The sequence below is a fragment of the Lutra lutra genome, chromosome 4 (genome assembly GCF_902655055.1).
Source record: "Lutra lutra chromosome 4, mLutLut1.2, whole genome shotgun sequence".
Taxonomy (NCBI): Eukaryota; Metazoa; Chordata; class Mammalia; order Carnivora; family Mustelidae; genus Lutra; species Lutra lutra.
In genome coordinates this window covers 65,253,512-65,273,721 of record NC_062281.1, presented here as the reverse complement: position 1 = coordinate 65,273,721, position 20,210 = coordinate 65,253,512, and the positions used below count along the sequence as shown (strand labels likewise).

The following is a 20,210-nucleotide window of genomic DNA, read 5'->3' as shown; positions in this document are numbered from 1 at the left end:
TTAGTTTTAACTAAGATAATCAGGAAAAGCCTTCATGCCACAAGTTATAATATGATAGTGGCTTAATAGCATGGATTCTTGAGTTTAAACAACTTCAGTTTTAGTCCAAGCTCCAGTGTTTACTGTCTGTATCATATGGGACAAGATTCCAAGCCTCCCTCTTACTTAGTTTCCTCATTACTAAAACAAAGATAATAATAGCACTTACCTCATAGTGGTGTGAGGATTAATAAAGCAATACACTCAATATACTTAGAAGAGTACCTGACACAATGAAGGACCAATTAATTACTGCCCAAGATGGTATTTGATTTGAACCTGTGGGGATGAATGTGATGTGGGCAGGTAGGAAATAGGAGAGAGAGGGTATTTAGGTAGAGGGAGCAACATGAGCTTGAGCAAGGGTGTAAAGATGAAAGTATCAGGGCACCTGAGTGGTGCAGTCACTTAAGCATCCAACTCTTGGTTTCAGCTTAGGTCATGATCTCAAGGTCATGAAATTGAGCCCCGCATCAGGCTTTGTGCTCAGCGTGGTGTCTGCTTAAGTTTCTCTCTCCCTCTGTCCCTCTGTGCATGCACGCACTCTCATCCCCCCCTCTTTTTCTCTCAAATAAATAAATAAATCTTTTTTTTTTTTTTAAGTACAAGTATCTGGCATGTTGAGTATATGATGAATTATATAGTTGAATTCATTATGGAATATGCCAGTAATTGTTCAGCATGATAAGCATCAATTTATTTGCAACCTTTTAAGAAAGCAAAAGTCTTTCGTTAGATTATTTAATGGAATATTATGGGACCAAAGACAAAAACAATCATATAAAAATACTATAGCAAAGCTATTTCTCACAGGGATATGATTCAGAAGTTCTAAAACTTATTTATGGGTATATTAGGCTCATATAGATAAGTAAATATATTGTAAATAATGAGAATAAAGTTTCTTACTGTCAGAAAAGAAAGTTACAAATAGGGAAAGGGAGAAGGCTGTAATCCAGAATGAACCCTGTGGCATGGGATTGAATCAGAGGTAGTAGTTTGAACTGATGGACACACACACACAGATATACATAGATGTAGAAAAAACTATAGACGTCTGAGTATGCTTGCCCTAGTCACCCTAGCCCTGTCTACTGCAAAGACCTAGAAGCACTTACATGCCAGTAGTAGCAATGAACATACCCAGTGTCCAGATCTTGGGTTCCAAATATAATTCTCCATTAAAAAGAACCAAGGATGCTTGGAGAAGTGGTTAACTTCCAGCTGAGACAGAGAAGATGAGCCTGGAACATCCCGAGGTACCAAAAAATAAACAAGTATTCAAAAATGATTGTGATTCTTTCAGTAGGACATGAGAAGCCACCTGAAGGAGTTCCTAGTGGTCGATCTGCAATAATTTGAATTTTTAAAAAGTATTAATAATAGAAATATTGGATACTAACTCAGAATAAAATAAATATTTATAAATTCATGTTGATTTAAATAAACACTTGAATAAGTAGATAATGGCTTTGGGAAGAACAGAGGACTCTTATTCATAGAAGCTTTCCTTCCTAAATGCTATATTATCATTGTTGCAGCAAGATACATCAATGGAGATTAAAGCCAGTGAGCAAAGTTTGAAGAGAAACAATATGTGCATAGTCTCATAGTATCTTCTCCAAGTTATTAACTACAAAAAGAGAAGTAGAAGCTGTACAGTGGAAAAATCTGACATACACCACTTGAATCTAGCAATGATTCAACCTCAATGATAAGAGGTAAAGCCATCCTATAACAGTCAATGTCAGTGATTTCATGCACTGAGAAGGCACCAAATCACTTCTTGCCCAAAGTGTATGTCCTCTAATCATGAGGAAGGATCTGACAAACCCAAATTGAGAAATATCCTACAAAATAATGACCAGTACTCATCAAAAATATTAAGGTCATGGAAGACAAAGAGAACCCGAGGAAGTGCTGTAGATCAGAGGACCAAGGAGACAAGAAAACAAAATGCAGTAGGGGATCTGGATTGGATCCTGGAATAAGAAGGGGACACAAGTGTGGGAAATGGTGAAATTTGAATAAGACGCTGCATTGTACTAACGTTGATTCCCTGGTTTTGGTCTTCATATTATAAAGTGAAAACTCTCTGTTCTGCTTTTATAACTTTTCTCAAAGTTGAAAAATACTACAAAATAGTTAATTGTTTTAACTGTTGAATTGTGATTCCTAATTTCCTTTCCATTTTTCTTTCTTCCACCCCCACCCCTTTTCCCTATCTGCTTTCCTTTACTGGGTCCATCTTAAGAAAACGGGTTTTGTTTTGCTTTCTTCCTTTTCTTCTTTTCTTTCTCTCCTTCCCACAGCTCAGAAATTTGGGAACAGGAGAGAGAGTTTCAGAGTTCTTTTTAAACTACTCTCTTTCATCTTTTCTCAGCCCCTAACCCTGATGTTTGGTTCTATGTAGTAACTGATTCCTATTAGTAACTGAGCAATGATGATAGCTTCATTCATGAACTTGACAGGTTGGGAAGCACATTGTCTTTGAACTTTAAACTTTGAGGCAGAATTCTTACATTTCAGAGACCCTTATGCCCATGGCTTGTCCTGAAATTACTTTAGCACTATTTAAGAAAATGTTTTCTTGATAAATACTGTGAAGTTTAAAATAGCTAATTATTCAGCTTAAGGACAAAACAGGTGCACGAGTGAGATAGAACTGATTTCTGTTCCACGAAAGTGGGGACACAGCAGGTATTTGTGTCCTGCTCATTTCTTATCTTCAACCTCTGAAGTATCGCTTACTTCTAGGAATAAAGACCTAGCTGAGATAATGAACAGGAAGCTGTGATTAAATATATTTTGAATGATTCGGACGGCTACTGAAATAAGTATCAATCCTTTGGAACAATGTATCAGCATATTTTGATTCCTAAAAGCGTTAGTTATGAAAATATTCAGATGATGATTTCTCTCTTCTGCTTCGTCTAGTTTCTCTTGGTGTTAAGTGTGATGTGGAAATAAGTACTCTAGGCTCAAATGTTAATGGTATGTTAAATAATTACTAATACCGTGTAGAGCTAAAAAAAATTTTTTCCTTGCTTCTTTCAGGGAGCAAGAGTTCAGAACACAGCAAAGAATTTGGGAATCAGAGACCGAACCCCACAGTCTGCTCCAAGGTAAGTGACTCCCCAGGTCTGCTCTTTGGCAAAGGGCTGGCCACCATTTCCCAGGCAGCATCACTCACAGCTAACGCACCTGTCCCAGCACATTGTCTAGTGCAGTCCCGATTGTAAACATGCAAACTGGCCTTGTAAACACTCTGGCTAAAATGTGACTAGGCTTCGATGATCTCTGAATTCAGAACTTTAAGGGAAGCAAACTTAGAGGTAACAGGTAGAAGTCTTGACATTATTCTGTGTTGCAAATTCCATCATGAATTCGAAGACAGAAGTCCACACAGGTGCTATTGAAATTTGTATTCCAACTGTAGTGAACCAACACAATGCCATTTGCATTTCTGTTTCTATGCCTGCACATGCCATTACTTTGGGCATGATTGCTTCTCCCATCTGTGTCTGTATGAAAAACTTCTTAACCAGCTTAGATGTTCTTTCCTCTTCAACATCTTGGATGAGTATTCTCCCTCTTTGTGCTCTCTTATCATCTTGTATTGGTCTATTTTAGCCCTTATCATATTGTGTTACAAAATATTGTTCCACGACTCCTTGCCCAGCGTAAATATGAATTTTTTGGAGGCAGGAAATATGTTTTTTGGGTTTTATTCCCTGTTCATCATAGTGCTATATAGTAGACATTGAATATTTGATTTCAAGAATGTATGAATGAAAAAAATGAATGAATGAGCTTTTTCTTTGGGATCATACAAATATTCATAGTTCACATATCATCAAAAGAAAGGACTTGAATCCACCTTTAGAATAAATGAACATGGGAACAGCCATCATAAAAATGTTAATTTCATTTCCCTGGTGACATTAGCCATCTCTCTTGAAGTGGGATAGTATTAAATGATTTCTTTTACATTTGATTGTTTTTATACATTGGCATTTTAACAAAAAGTAGGCTCTTCCAAACACCCTCTCAGATAAGACATTCTTTGTTTCCATTTACAAAGCAGTTACCAGAGTGAGAATGATGACTGTAGCATTTATGAAGTTACATTTCATTCTAAAAAAGTATGTGGGTGGTGGAAGTGCTTTGAAAAGGGAAAACATATTTTCCCCCTGAAAATGGATGGAGCACTCATGTTCTAATTGTGTTTATTTTTAGTGCTGACTCCTGACTCTAATCCTCCAGTTTTGTTAATGTTATCTTTCATACTTGATTAGGTTAAAAAGACTTTATTTCTAAAGAATCATTTCACATAGTCATTCTCTCTCTAACACCTTGAGCAGACATGGTATATTTGGATAACTGACCCAGGGAAGTGTTGAAATCCCAATAACAAAACAAGAGAACGGCTTAGCAAGGTCTCCTTAGCTAGAGCTTATAAACACTAATAAACAGGGGGCTTAAGATAAGACTTCAGCATCCTGATCAATAAGCCAGTACACAAACTGAATACAAGAAAGGAACCTGATGAACTCACTTTTTTCTTTATTTTCTTTATTTTTCTTTATTTTAAAACACTTGAACTGAAACACAACAAAATATGCCAGCTGTAAAGTTGACATTTTTTACAAGAGAGTAATAATTCCAAGGCAGAAATCTAGAGTAATTTTTAAATTTCATTCTATTTATTCTTTCTCTCATTCTACAAATATTTATTGAGGACTTGAGAGATGCATAGCACCCTGTATGCCCCGTGGAGAACATAAACATGAGATAGAAACAGTTCCAACCCTCAAAGATATTTCAGGTAAAGAGATGAAAGGGTCAAACATAACTGGAAGGAAAGGCAGAATGTGAGAAGCATACTATGAGGGGGTGTGGAGAGACTCCTGAGGGCCCAGAGGGCCAAAGATCCCACCCAGCTGGGAACTGGGATTCCTGCCCAAAGATACCAAATCGAAGAGCAAATCTGGCTCTCAAGGACAGGCCACCCATGGACAAGTCTGGGGTCATATTTCTGGAAATATCTTCATGGAAGAGATAGAGTTTGCTATCTCTGCCTGAGATAATATTTGGTTCAAATCCCTTACCGATCTCTCCCATAGTTTTCCTTTCCCCATTCACTCCTTAAAATTCACTCAGTCAACAATATGTTGGATTTTTTTCCCCATATGTTTGTAGATGTCAGACACTGTGTTCAAAGCTAGAAATAAAGACTTAGTCCCTTCCACTAGTCAGTGGGGTGCAGTAGAGAGACAACTGAATAAAATGAGGACAGTATCCAAAGTACTGTGGCAGACATAGGCACAGCTTGCCATGAGAAACAGAGAAGGGGCATAAAACTCAGCCTAAAGACAGAAGGGAGGTTGCAGAGTGATCCTGGCCCAGTCAGCATGGAATAGATGTCCTCCACAGATGATGCAGTCACACCAGCCTGAAGAGCACATCTTGCTCTGGGAACTACACCCAAATCTCTGTGACTGCTGGTTGAATGTTATTTAAGAATGATGCAAGGTGAGGCTAGAGGCACAGGCAGGGGCTGTGTCAGGAAGAGACATGTGTGAGATACTGAGAGCTCTGATTTCGCTTGAAGACAATAGGGAGGCATTAAAATGCAACCTTCCTGTCTGGAAGATTTAAAATTTCAAATTTATCTCTGGCACCATTAAGAAGATCCATCTGAGGACAGCTAAGACAAGGCAGGTGCTTGAGAGGAGATCGTCATGGCATTAAGGTTGAAAAGGAGAGGATGGCTCAAGAGATATTTAGGAGACAAAATTAATAGTCTTTGACACTAATTGGATGAAGGAGGTTAGGAAAAAGGAAGATTCTAGAATGACCACCAAATCTTTGATTTGGGTGACAAGGGGCAAATGGTTCTATTCACTGAGAAAAAGAAGCAAAGTATAGGGTAAAGAGGCTGAGCTCATCTCACTAATATTGGGACTCAGGATCAGTGGGACACCTACAGGGAGATGTCTCTGTGGGCAGTACTAAGCATGTTCGTCCCCCTCACTGTCATGTGTTGCATCTTCAGAGGAATAAACTTAATCTTCATCAAAGACCAAATATTACATTTTAGATGTAATGGCACACTGGTCTTGTTTTCTATTATGTCATAAAACCTGGAAACTACTGTGCTATGATAGCTTGATTGTCTTTATTTGTTTAATTGTGAAGCAGCATCCTGTAGAGGTTACAAGTGAAAAACATAGTTTTGAGTCCCAGCTCCTGTTTGTGACTGTGGTTAGCCCGGTTATTTATTTTCCCTGAGACAGTTTTCTCATCTGTAAGATAGGGAGAATTGCCTTGGGACAGATGATTATTGACACTCTAGCCTTCAAAAGAGGCATTTGCTTTGCGGTCTCCCTTAACACAGCTTTTATTTATGCCGTGTAGAAAGGTGAAGGGCATGATCTATAGATTGAAGTTTGAAAGTTCTACTTCCGGCAGTTGGGGACTGGGCTGGAAATACCAACTCCAAGATGGCACCAGAGCCCAAACAGGAAAAGAAGAAAGTGGAGCCAGGAACAAACCTTTTCATGCAGGGGCTCTGGTGTGCATGAGTGGAATGAGAATAGGACAAGTGTCCTAAAATGTTGGGCAAAACCAGGCCTCCCATTACCTAACGGTTTAGCTGCCAGAAAAACAAACGCCTCAGTGCAGGGTTAAAGTCCAGCTCTTAACTATTACATTTTGCTTCCCAACTTCATCTGCCTGTTCTAAATTCCCCAAGCCCCACAATTTCCATTACAAATGTGTCTGAACTCAAATAACCCTGAGTCACTTCCAAGAAACCTCACAGAAGCTGAATCTGCCCAGCTCTACAGTAGCCAGAGCTATTATTTCATTAGGTGATCACAGGGAGTAGCCTTTTTGCCAATTTGTAAGGCAGACATTTCAAAGACTCGTCTACCCAGTGGCATTAGCTCCATTATGTGGAAACGTGCAGTGCAAGGTAATGGCGCAGCCCAGATCTCACGGGGGTAGGACATTCGCTACCCAGCTTACGGTTTCTGTTCTACCTGAGTAAGGCCACTGCCTTTCCACTCATTAGGCAGCGCTGTCAGGGAAATGAAAGGATAGAAATTAAAGAGGAAAAGAACTTTCTGATCATTCTATTATTCCAGTGCTGAGAATGCATTTTGAAGCAACACCGTATTTTTCAACTGCAAAGGCAGCTTTGAACTATATCAGCCCAATTTAATGTATTCTTTTCTCTGGGAAGGATGAAAAAAAGCTCTTCTGATGTGAGATGTCCTTATTTCAGTATTCATTTTCTTCCGTGGAGGTGACATATAGAGTATTAAGCACCTTTCAGACTTGAAATACATTTTGCAAATCTCCAAAGGCAGTTACTTTTTCTGAGTGTTTCCAAACATGGACAGTTTATTTTGTTAGCTAGGTTTCTAACTCAATATTTGCCCTTTTTTAGTCTTTTCCCCACTTTGATTTAGAATTAGCATGGGATTAAGTGGGGAAGGAAGAGGAAACATAATTTGCTGAGTTTGTCAACAACTCATGTAAATTTTGTCCGATTTAATCTATAAAAGAAGTTTATCACCATAGCTACCCCTGAGTTTGGAGTACTTTTTAAAAGGAGCAAAGTTGACACCTGTACCTGGGACATTTAGATCACAGACGAAGCTCTGAAGCAGGGCCAGCATGCCCGCGGAACTATAGGAGTGGACGTGTCTGTAGTCGGATACCCAGCCAGCTTAGTCCCCGGATCTTCACTCAGCCTACACCTTCAATAATGGGTTTGCCCTGCCTGGTCACTGGCTGTCCTGCAGCATTTATGTTCCCCTTAATTTCATTCTGGAGCTGTGATACAACCATTCGGGAGAATGGGGAGCTCTGGAGCTTCTACAGTCCTAGTTCAGTTCCCCCCAACCCCTTCTTGCCTTCATGCTGAGTGACCTCTGACACCGAGATATGGGATGCCAAGAAGGAGCACTTCCAGGCATCTCCACCAGCTCAACTAGATGCCTTGACCCACTTGAATCTCCACCTGATTCTGCTGACAGATGAGAGGAAGGATGGGCAGAGCTGGGCAAGTATTCCCCAGGAAACACCAGATAAGGGTGCCTGGGAGAGTCAGTCCTCAGGACTCTGCCACATCAGCCCAACTCACAACTGACTGCACCGAAGAGATGGTACAAAATGAAGCAGCTTTTGAAAATGGATCAGGAAATCAGCATACCCTTCTGAGCAGGTGCTGCTTTGCTACAAATTAATCATAATAGACACGATGGTAATTATCATAATAATATCGTCTCCTAGAATTGAGAGAATCAATTTTGCTGCCAGCAAGGTGAGCAGTCGGGGTTGGCAGCCCTGGACCAGAAGCAGCTGGTGTGGAGAAGGGAGCACTGCTCCATCGCTGGTCATCTCGAGCAACGAAGACACATTGGGGTTTTCTGAATAATAGATCCGAAGTTTGGGAGTTTGCTAATTCATATGTGATTTTTAGTAAAGTAGACAATATGATCATGATTCCTGGGCCAAGAAATCATTGTCAGTATCCTTTTCCTCCAGGGAAAAACATCTCAGATAATGGTGATATGCCAGGCCCGTGTCACACTCTTCCATGCCTTTTCTAGGATCTACAAGCTGTGCGAGCCGCCTCCCCCCATGGGAGAAGAATGAAGAGAATCTCCAAGGAACCAACAAGCAGAAGCTTCTGCAAACCAGACAGAGGACATGCTGGCTACACATTCTCCATTCAAGATAAGGAAATAGCCTTTTTTTTTTTTTTCTCTAAATCCTTCACCATGGAGTAACTAACCAGTGTTCGACTTGTACTTGGATATTTGTGCTGGCCACAGATCGGAGGTCATTTGGACAATTTGAAGCTTCACCAACTCATCTCTGTATGTATTGACACTCAGTGTTCATTTTTAGGGTAAAATTCATCCCTCAAATTTATAAAAAAAAAAAATCAGAGTTGGACAATGAACCATTGTGCCTCCTTTCCCATTTATTAGAATTATTTGATTGTGTTTGTTTTCAACTTCTCTAAATGGGATCATGTAATCATGGACATTTCCACTTGAAGAAGCCTTTCACTGAAGAAATATGGACACGCTTTCCAAATCCTTATACAGAAATGTTACAGAAAGTGGAGGCTGGGTGCTGTCATAGGGATTCAGTCCCTCACCTGCGTCACAGAAAGTAGTTCATGTGTGCGAGGTGAAGAGCATGTTCTACTCTTTCTCCTAAGGGTTTATTTCTCAGTAAAAGAGAGGAGAGCAGATGGAAGCTTTACCAAGACTTTCTTCCAGCCCCTTCTAGGTATGCTTTGTGCTTGTGGATGGTTCCAGTAGTCTGGCACTCTCCCTGGTCTCTGTAATGGCATGACTTCCTTGTGCACTGGGGCTGTGCCCCCGATGGCCACGGGTGGAGAGCAGTGCGGACCAGACAGGTTTAGAAGGGTATAGGAAGGGTAAGTAGGGTAAAGGAGGAAACTTAAGCCCACTTAAAAATTCAACCTTTATTTTAGAAAGATACCTAAAATTTCTCAATTTTAGGAAGGCTTTAATATGAGATCTGAGACTCGTAATAGAATATACTATGCTGAGAATTCCTCTATCAAGGTATGTGTATAACATATGAAAATAAAGCTTTATTTGTTGAACTTTACAAGGTCTATTAGAGACCTTGATAACATGTGGAAGCACAAGGTGTGTTCTATTTTCATTCTAAAGTATGTGTAATGTTTATTATCTCTATGTTGATAAAATAACATTGTTTTTTAGCATAATGAATATGGTTATATTGGTTTTGAATCTATAATTTTCAAAGCAATTAAAATGCCCTTACTGTGATTGTGATAATTATATGGATTTAGACTAATTTAGTATGTGAAATGCTTTTAATAACTAAAGTATATACAGACCATTATTGAATTTTAATTTATGAAATTTGAGAATGATTTCAAATGATCATTAAAAACCTTCACTGCTAGCAGTTGTGTATTGAATAACAAAACTCCCGTGTTACATATGTATGAGGTATTCATATACTGGTCAAGCTGATAAAAATTGTCCTTTGTCACAGAAGCACTTAAGATTTTTGCCTTAAGTCCATATATATAATGAGAAGTAAAGAAACAAACTCCAAAGTTTCCAAAGAAAAAGTTGAACACTTTGCATTTAATGGAAATAGGACCTTAACACAAATATCTAGATTAAGTATATCTTAACTTCTAGGGATTTAACATTCTGGATATTATTAACAACTGATCCCAAAGGCCCAGGATATTAGTATCTTGTGATTTTCCCATATTGAAAAATTGATGACATCAATGCAGTCTAAGGAGGGAGCAAAACTGATCAACTAGCAACTGTTGTTCATAATGTCATTACTGTTTTCTAATCACCATGCTGGAAGCCTTATTTCTCAGTAGAACAATGAAGAGGTCACTTAAACACTTTGGCCATACTTTGCTATGTTTCATGGGGTAAATTATCTGCTATTATGTTATACATAAATTAGCATATCTTTAAGGATCTAATCTTTGTATAATAAGATGTGGTTAATATTTTAAGGGTGCAATGTACCATCTATCAGAGTGCTTGGTACTTACTAAATGCTCGAAAGTTAGTAGTGATTTATATTATCATCAGTCACTGTTATTTTTTTCTTATTATAATAAAAACTATAGCTAACAGTCAAGCGATTACTATATGCCAGGCAATACCTCTACATGCTTTACCCCATCTTGTTATTGCTTCACTAATCGTCACAACGACATCACCCCATTTTGCAGTTGAGGAACCAAAGCAAAGAAGAGCCCAGTGACTCTCCCAAGTCAGCCATGTGACTGACAAGTGGTAGAAGCAGGATTTAAACCCAGCAAGACTGCCTCCTTCATACATTAAGCTCCTTCTCCTTACTAATAGAAGAATAGTACCAATTAGTTGTTAATAAAGCTGGAGTTATGTGACACATGTTGCCATTTAACTATGCACTTTATATTGAGGGAAAAATGGATGGAAACATGAAAGAGGTCTTTAGTATGTGTAAATCATAGGATTTCTTAGACATTTACCATTTTGGATACATATTTTGAGGCAATTGCAATGCTGTTGCAGTCTGAAAAAATAGATTCCTCATCACTGAAGATAACAGTTTTAGATATGTTTTGAAATTTGGAAAAAGTATATCCTATAAAATTTGCTGTGATTCCAAAACAGTCATAACAATTTAAAAATGTCCAATGAATGAATGAATAAAGACAATTTTTGAATATCATAATGTTCCTCTACGCAACATTGAACTTTTAACCAGCCTTGAGTTTTTAGAATGGGTTTACCTACATGGTCACATATTCCTCCCCTTAACCACTCACATACTCCTCTGTAACTTCTTTAAACATTGCTAAAGCCTACTAACAGTTCTTCTGAGTTCTGCGCTTGGATATTTGCCTCTCTTCCCCTAAAAGGGAAGGTCATGCATAGAAATTTTGGTCCTTAATATGGGCTCTAACCCGAATATAATAGCTAACCAGTAATCTATTGTCAATACATCTGAAATATTCCATCATATCTTGTAAAGTTATCTAATATTAAATATTACCAAACTTTTTATAGTATTAACAGAATGAGCAATTTGGAGAGACTAGAGTTTTATACATATTTCCATTACTGTTTAACAAAAAAGAAACAAAGAATTTCTGTATGACTTTTACTTATATTGGCTATAAAAAGTTGAATTTAGGAGGTAAGCTTTATTTTATGAACAAATATCCTAATCTTAGATGTCTCACAGTATTTTCTGTCTCTTTAAATCACATCCATTGAATGGCTTAAATTTCCTATGCATTCAGTGGTCACTCTTCTTGCCCCAACAATGTTTAATTTTAAAATGGGCTAATTTCTTGTGATAGTATAATATATATGATATTGTAATGATACTGGTTCTGACTCTATTGATTTAAATTTTGTGATAGTTAACTAAGTTCAGTATGAAATGATATTATCCTTGGCACTAGCTATAAAAGCCAAGACAATGAATAGTTAAAAAAAATCCTGAGCAGATATTAACTAATTTAAGAAAACAAATTCTTTTGGGGGCACCTGGCTGGCTCAACTTGTAGAGTATTTGACTCTTGACTTCTGGGTTGTGAGTTCAAACCCCACTTTGGGTGTAGAGATTACTTAAAAATAAAACATTTTTAAAAAGAAAGAAAAACTATTTTTAGCCCTCTGTGCACAAACAACTTTTAGGAAAAAAATAATTTTTAGGGATATGAAAGCATTTAGTTAATGTATTTGAAAATGATGTGTTTGTATTTAGTACTAAAGTATTCCCTGATTAGTTCATATAGATCTTTTCCTGTGTAGCATGATTTAGGGCAGATTACAAGGACATATTTTTATTCACTTGTATTTAAAAAAACAAAACATAGCTTTGCGCAGTGGCAGTATCGTAGCCAATGAGGTTTATCCGAGGCGCGATTATTGCTAATTAAAAAAACAAAACATAATATTAAAGTTTAAAATAAATAACCCTACTCTAAGTCATTTTACTTCACAGGTTATTTTTAAATTTTCTTCACTAGTGGTATTTACTAATATGGAAACTAATGTTTTGTATGTGATTAAATTGCTTCTGAATTTTTAGAAACTATGTTTAATTCTTAAAGACTTATTTTTAAGTGAATTAATGTACTAAATTATAGTTTAATTATAATTACAGTTTACTTTCTTACAGCCAACAGTAGTTATTTCATTAATGTATATATATAAACACACGTACACATAAAAAGACATAATTGCCAGTTTGCTGAATGAGTTGTTAGTTGTTCTACTGAAGTATAAAGGCAAAAGCTTTTGCAATGGTTTAGAATGATCTGAAGTTCGATTAAGAAAAATATTCCGTATGCACTCAGATTTTTGAAGTTTTAGTGATAAGCCTCAGAAAACTTTCACCCTACATGAGGCAGAAGAGGTAGGGGAAGTTATGAGAGGAGTCTGAGCCAATAATGGACTCAGACTAATTCCTTTTACTTATAGTGGCCACAGTCTTCTTAGGTGCTGTAATTCTATAATTGTTATCACAGTTAGTCTTTGGTTTTAAATTTTTTTTTTACTGCTTCAAACCTTTGCTTTTAACATTGATCTCAGCATTCATATCGCCACATTGTGCACGTATGGAAGATTGTAGAAGTATGGCCTATGCATTCTCTCATTGTTCCATAGACACATGGCCTACTTAACTCAGGATAGCTTGCTTTTCTCACTGAGAAGAGACATCTGAAGTCTACCAAGATAGATAGATATAGAGATACTGTATCTCTATATATGTTTCTATATACATATATTTGCTACTTTTTGTTCTTGTGATATACATTATAGAAATTACTTAGGTTCTCATGTCTTGTTTTGGATGAAGAGATGAAATATGGGGCTGTTCAATATATGAAATGTTTGTTCTATAGACATTAGATTTGTCTAAATTCACAGTCAGCACACCTGGTAGGCCATCTTCTGATCACTGACAGTACTGTCCTACTCAGTCTGGAGCCAATTTACCTACCTTTGCCATCCAAGAAGTAGCTGATGAAAAATAAAGTTACTGAATTTTCAAATGATATTTCTACTGGAAATAGAAAACTTTGGATACTTTTGCATGCAGATAACAGAAGAAATGTCCTCCATTCATGTATTCACTCCACAAATATATTCAAGAATTTACTTTGTACGAGGCACAGTCAGTGGGCCTCATTGATGCATTGGTTCTGTTTGATTCGAAAGTCGTTGCGGTATCTCTTTTATGTTAGTGGTCGCTTGTGTCTTTTACTTGAAATGACATGATGTGTAAGGCAAACCTATTCTAATACCTTGTAGGTATATATATTGTATGAAATCAAGAATACTAAGTTGGCAAAATGCTTTAGAAGACACATTTAAATTTGAATATCTAATGCCTCAAGCAAATTTATTAGAGTTTCAGATGAATATATATTTTTGTAACTGCCAAGTAAGAGTAGATCATAGCTTTTGCTTAAAAAATATTTTTATAAGTATTCAGTTGAGAGTAAGTTCCTTTATGTATTTGAATATAATTTACATTTCACTATTTTAAATAGTAAAGTATTTTACTATCATTTTACTATTTTAAATAGTAAAATATGAAGTTTGTTCTATAAATAGTAATTCTCTTGAATATATTCATATTTAACATTGTATAACATCCAAAATATAATGATAAATTTCATCTTAGTGTGTTATTATAGGAGTCAATTTTTCCTTTGTAAAAGATACATGTAACATAGTTTCAATCATTCAGTATTTTGTGAATGGTTAAAATGGTCGAAGTGTATTATGTATTTTATATCATTTAATTTTGTTTGCATAAAAGACTAGAATAATAGCATTGTATCATTAATGTCAATAATAATAAAGTGAAATGTAGTAAGACTATACCAGCTACTTTGCATTTAAATTTATTTAACCAATTTCTATTATGTTCTCACCTGTTTGGGAGACAAAAATCCATGAAACACAGACTTTCTCCCCTTTAAGAGATCACAAGCCTCCATAGGAGAAACTTCATATACATACGAAACAAATCTACAAACATGGGCCAAGGTAAGTTATAGAGACAGTAACTGCTAGGAAGGGGACAGGAAAAGAAGTTTAATAAAGGCCACAGCATAGGAAAGCTTCATGGGGGATACAAGACTTGGGCAGTTTCTTAGAATTAACCAGCCAATTGTTCAAGATTTATTCAGTACATATTATGTATAAGCCCAAGTCCTAGTTGTCGAGGGTGTTCTAAATGCACATAATTCCCAAACTTTGCAGTTAAAGAACTTGATATCTCTAGTTTACAACAATGATAGAGCATCATAGGGGCACCTGGCTGGCTCAGTCAGTGGAGCATGCAACCATTGACCTCAGGGTCCTGAGTTAGGGGAGTTGAAGGCATCCTATTGAGAGTGGAGTTTACTTAAAGAAGAAGAAGGAGGAGGAGGAGGAGGGGAGGGAGAGATGGGGAGAGGTGGAGGGGAAGGATTAGGAGGAGGAAAAGAAGGAGAATTAGGAAATCCCATGAGGAGTTTGAAAAATGTATATGTTGTTGATTGTGGGGGCGACTTCAGAAAAGTCAAAAGAAATAATCATTGAAGGAAACAAAAATCAATAACTAGATTTTACTTTTTGGAGATTGCTGGTATTCCCTGATTGCAGAACTTCATATAGTAATAAGAAAAATATGGAATCAGCAAGCACAGGCAATTTGTTTTAGGACAACATTCCAGACACTGGTATTCTAGAGATGCTATTGAGACATACACAAAGTATTTTGTAGTCAAAATATGCTTAAGACACATGGAATTAAACAGGTGTTTTTATCATGGAATTTCTCTCACCTTTTAATACACTTAAGAAAATCATGCCTTTGGTCGAGAGGGATGCTATGCTATGTTTTCCAAACTTATTAGAGAGTAGGACATATTTTATTAAAGACTTGATGTGGAGCCTGGGTGGCTCAGTCAGTTGAGATTCTCACTCTTCACTCTTTTCTCTTCATGGAAAGTATTTTGAAATATGCTAAGTTTAGAGTTTCCCAGACTGACATTGATTGGTCATTTGAATATGATCCGAATGCAGTAATACAAATATCTCACTGATTGTTTGAAAGTAGGTCTTGATAATATGAATGTCCAAGTCACCTCAAGATTCCTTGAGATCAGGAATTTTCCAGAGGTAAGTGTGGGCCCCTTCACTATTAATTAAAGAGGATACATGGAGGGGGCGCCTGGGTGGCTCAGTGGGTTAAGCCGCTGCCTTCGGCTCAGGTCATGATCTCAGGGTCCTGGGATCCAGTCCCGCATCGGGCTCTCTGCTCGACAGGGAGCCTGCTTCTCTCTCTCTCTCTCTCTCTCTCTCTCTGCCTGCCTGCCTCTCTGTCTACTTGTGATTTCTCTCTGTCAAATAAATAATAAATAAAATCTTAAAAAAAAAAAAAGAGGATACATGGAGGAAGTTTCAGCATAAGACTGTCTAGAATGTAGCAAGTCACAGAGTTCTTAGACTCCCTGCCCTTGACTCACTATGTTGTGTTTATTTAGGAGAAATCTGTGAACTCTTTGTCAGAAAAGTAATAAAATATATTATTCCAGGGCTGTGCACTCCAAGAAAAAAGGCAGTGGTCACCACTTGATATAATAGAGTGTTCTGTGTAGGGCACATTAGTTCAGAAGGATGAAGACAAGTGAGGGTATAAAAGATGGTCAAAGAATAAGTAAGGACGTTTGGGATTGATTGCCAGGAAATATTAGGTCCACAAAAACTGCTGCTGCTCTAATTGTCCACATGTGGATTCACTGTTCAAACTGTTTGCCTCAGAGGTTAGACATGAGGATGTTACCTCACTTTAGTGATGGGGATATGGAAACTGTAAACAAACATAGAGAAAATAAGTTCGATGATGATATGAGAAGAGACTTTTATATGTCCTTTGAAAAACTTATTTGAATTGCATAAAATGTTAGTTGGAAGGTTAGTGAGGATAAGCTTTTTTTCCCCCCGCTTTTTAAGATTGAAGTGAAATTCACATAGCATCCAATCAGCCATTGTGAAGTACACAATTCACTGACATTTAGCATATTCACAGTGTCATGAAGCAGTCAGTCTAGCTAATTCCAAAACATTTTCATCACCTACAAACAATTTTATTTTGTTAAAATTTTATTTCAAGGTAATCATAGATTGACATTTTCTTCACAAAATTGCAAAAACAGTTCAATGGAAGAAGGGTAGACTTTTCACCCAGTGGTGCTAGGACAACTGGACAGCATTGGCATAAAAATGATCCTTGAACCCAACATTACACCTCATACAAAAATTAACTCAAAAAAGATCATGGGCTCAAATGTAAAACATAAAATTACAAATATCTTAGAAAAAAATATAAAAGAAAATTCTCCGGATCTGGGGCTAGATAGAGTTCTGGGTCTTGACACAAAAAGCATGATCCATAAAAGAAAAAGTTGATAAATGAGTCCTTATTGAAATTTAAAACTTTTTTTCTGTTTTAAGCCCTATGTGAAGACAAAAAAGACAAGTTACAGACTAGGAGAAAATAGTTGCAAACTACATATCAGACAAATTAGTGTCTTAGAACATGTAAAGAATTCTGCAAATAGCCAGTTGCAAAAGGTTTCATACTGTATGATTCCATTTACATAGCATTCTTGAAATGGTGTAATTATAGAAATGGAGAACAGATTAGAGAGCAGGAAAGAAGGAAGTGGGTATGTCTATTCATAGTCAACAAGAGTGATCTTTGTGATGATGGAGACTTCTCCCACTTGACAATATTAATGTTGATATCCTGGTTGTAAAACTCTTATCTTTTTCAAGATATTATTTTTCAAGGAAACTGGATAAATGTGAGATTTCTCTGAATTATTTCTCAGAACTGCATGTGAATCTACAACAATCTCAAAAATTTCTATTGAAAATATAGAATGAGTTTTAGATGACTTTCAAATGGTAGTTGAAAGGTAGCCTTATTGGGTGCCCAGGTGGCTCAGTTGGTTGAGTGTCCAACTCTTGATTTCGGCTTAGGTCATGATCTCGGCGTCATGAGATCGAGCCCCACATCATGTTCCACACTGGGCATGGAGCCTATTTAAGATTCTCTCTCTCCCCCTCCCTCTGCTCACTGGTCCCCACTTGTGTGTGCACACATGCATGCACTCTCTCTCTCTATAAACGTTACGTTTTCAGCATCATCTCCGTTAATAGTTACTGTCACGATGTGTGTGGTACAGTTTGTCAAACTGTGTGTATGGATCCATACACACAGCTGGAGAACATTCTGCAACATCACCTTTATATCCAGTTTCTTCCTCAAGCTCCCGAAGGAGTATCAGTAAGGAAAATGAAATCACATTTTAAGAAAGTGGCTAATAAATATAGTGATTCCCATCTTTATTATTCTTCCCTTCCAGCATCCATTCATTCAGAGAGTCAACGGCTCAAATTGAGCACCCACTCTGTTGCCCTTGAGCAGCTCATATTTTAGATATGTGGCAAACCCATGGCCAGATATACAATCTAGGGCTCTGATTTAGAGGCCCACTCCAGCCCTTACTACCTCTGTAACCATGGAAAGTTACTTCTTTGACCCTCAGACTCCCAGAGCTGTAAAATTGTAATAACAATACCACTTACTTCACAGGGCAATAGCATGAATTAAATGAAGTAACAGAGGTTAAGGATTTAACACTGAGCTTGGCACCTGGAAGCACTCTAATGTTCACTAGGTAATAGAATATTATTTGTATGAGGTTGAACTAAGATAAAAGTAGGAGGAGGGTCACCTGGGTGGCTCAGTCGTTAAGCATCTGCCTTCAGCTCAGGTCATGATCATAGGGTCCTGGGATTAAGCCCCACATCAGGCTCCCTGCTCAGCGGGAAAGCTGCTTCTCCCTCTCCCACTCCCCTGCTTGTGTTCCCTCTCTCTGTGTCAAACAAATAAATAAGAGCTATAAAAAAGAAAAAAGACAAAAGTAGGAGGAATGACGACAGAGATGTTTTCTTCAGACAGATGGCTTATTTGGGGAAGAGAGAGATGAGATTAGAGGGGTTAGCTGCATTGGAAAGCATGGTGTTCCCTGTTAAGGAGTTTGTAGTTTATCTTGTGGGCTGCGGTGAATATTTGGAAATTTTCAAGCAGGTAAACAAATGAGATGATCAAAAGAGTTAACATATACATCAGTGCAGTTAGAAGGCTGTTACAATGACAAAAGTAGTTTTTCTCAGAGTGGGATTCTCAGGCCATATTCATCAGAATCTCTGGAAGGTTAATGCTCAGGGATTTCTTTCTTTTTTTAAATTAATTAATTAATTGATTGATTTTTATTTAAGCGAGAGAAGAGCTCAAGTGAGAGAGCTGAGCAGTGGGAACAGCAGAGGGAGAGCAAGAAGCAGTGTCCCCACTTAGCATGGAGCTCAATGTGGGGCTCCATATCAGGACCCTTAGATCATGACCTGAGCTGAGGCAGACGCTTAACCGACTGAGCTACCCAGGCACCCCAGGGACTTCATTTTTAATAGACTTTACAGGTGGTTCTTTTGCACACTTGGGTTTGAGAATTCTGGTCTAAAGGAGAAATGATGGAATTCTTAACAAAAGAGTATCAGCAATAACAGAGAAGAGGGGAATTTTGAGAAATATTTGAGGAATAAATTAGCAAGATTTGTTCATCCATACGATGTAGGGAAGTAAATTAAAGAAAAGAATTAAGGATGTTGCCAAAGTTTCTAGCTTGGACAGTTGACTTATGGAGAGCTGAGGATAAAATTCTGGAACACTAACATTTAAGCAAAAGAAAAGAGGCTGTGAATTAAATCCAAAAGAAATATTTGAAGTGGTTGGGAGGAGATTCAAGAAATTGGGTGGTCATGCAAGTCATGAAAATAAGAGCTCAAAAAGGGAATTGTCAAATGATTCAAGGATCATGAGTATGATAAGAAATGAAAAGGGCATTCGGCCCTTGAATTACTTTTATTTACTTACTTTTTTGCTTTTCCTTTGTCTTTAGTTGCAAACATCTTACAAGATTTTTTGTAAGATCAAGAAGTATATGTATTTTTTTTAATTATAGCAATTAACAATGACACCAAGAGCACCTAGTGCCTGGCATCATTACCAACACTAGATGATATTTGTGTTAGTCCAGCTCTTTCCATATAAGTAATAGAAACCAAAGCCTGACTGGTTTTAATGCCAAAACAGAACATAAAAAAGGTGAAGCAAAGCTGATAAATGCTGTAGGTGGATCTGTGGGGCAGGACCAATTCCCAGGGTTAAAATAATGTCATCAGAAATTTCTCATTACCTCTCGACTTAGCTTTCCTCTGTTTTAGCTCCTTTCTCAGACCAGCTCTACTTTAATGACCGCAAACCGGTGACCAACATCACTAAGCTTTTATTTCATAGTTTACCAATACCAGTAGAAGAGAACTTACCAAAAGTTGCCTCAAAACTCCTGCTTGCTTCTTATTGGTCTAGTCAGAGTCATGTGACTTCCCCTAAACTAATCCCTAGAGCTAAGTAGATGCTTTACTGTCATGGGCAAGGATTACATCCTCTGTCTCCTGATTAAGAGAAGTTGTTGTCAGAGGATT

General features: G+C 37.4%; 1 protein-coding gene and 1 pseudogene across 6 annotated transcripts in view; both read left to right on the top strand.

The window, feature by feature from the left end:
* LOC125097754 (phosphatidylinositol 3,4,5-trisphosphate-dependent Rac exchanger 2 protein) overlaps positions 1-14,494 on the top strand; it is a 307,095-nt gene extending 292,601 nt beyond the window's left edge. For all 6 annotated transcript variants that reach the window (XM_047725749.1, XM_047725748.1, XM_047725751.1 and 3 more), the window contains 2 exons: positions 3,097-3,164; positions 8,664-14,494. In XM_047725749.1, the coding sequence (XP_047581705.1) occupies positions 3,097-3,164; positions 8,664-8,709 (114 nt within the window). In that variant the 3' untranslated portion in view covers positions 8,710-14,494. The remainder of the gene's footprint in view (positions 1-3,096; positions 3,165-8,663) is intronic.
* LOC125099401 (uncharacterized) lies at positions 12,471-12,640 on the top strand (annotated as a pseudogene).
* Positions 14,495-20,210: the final 5,716 nt, after the last annotated feature.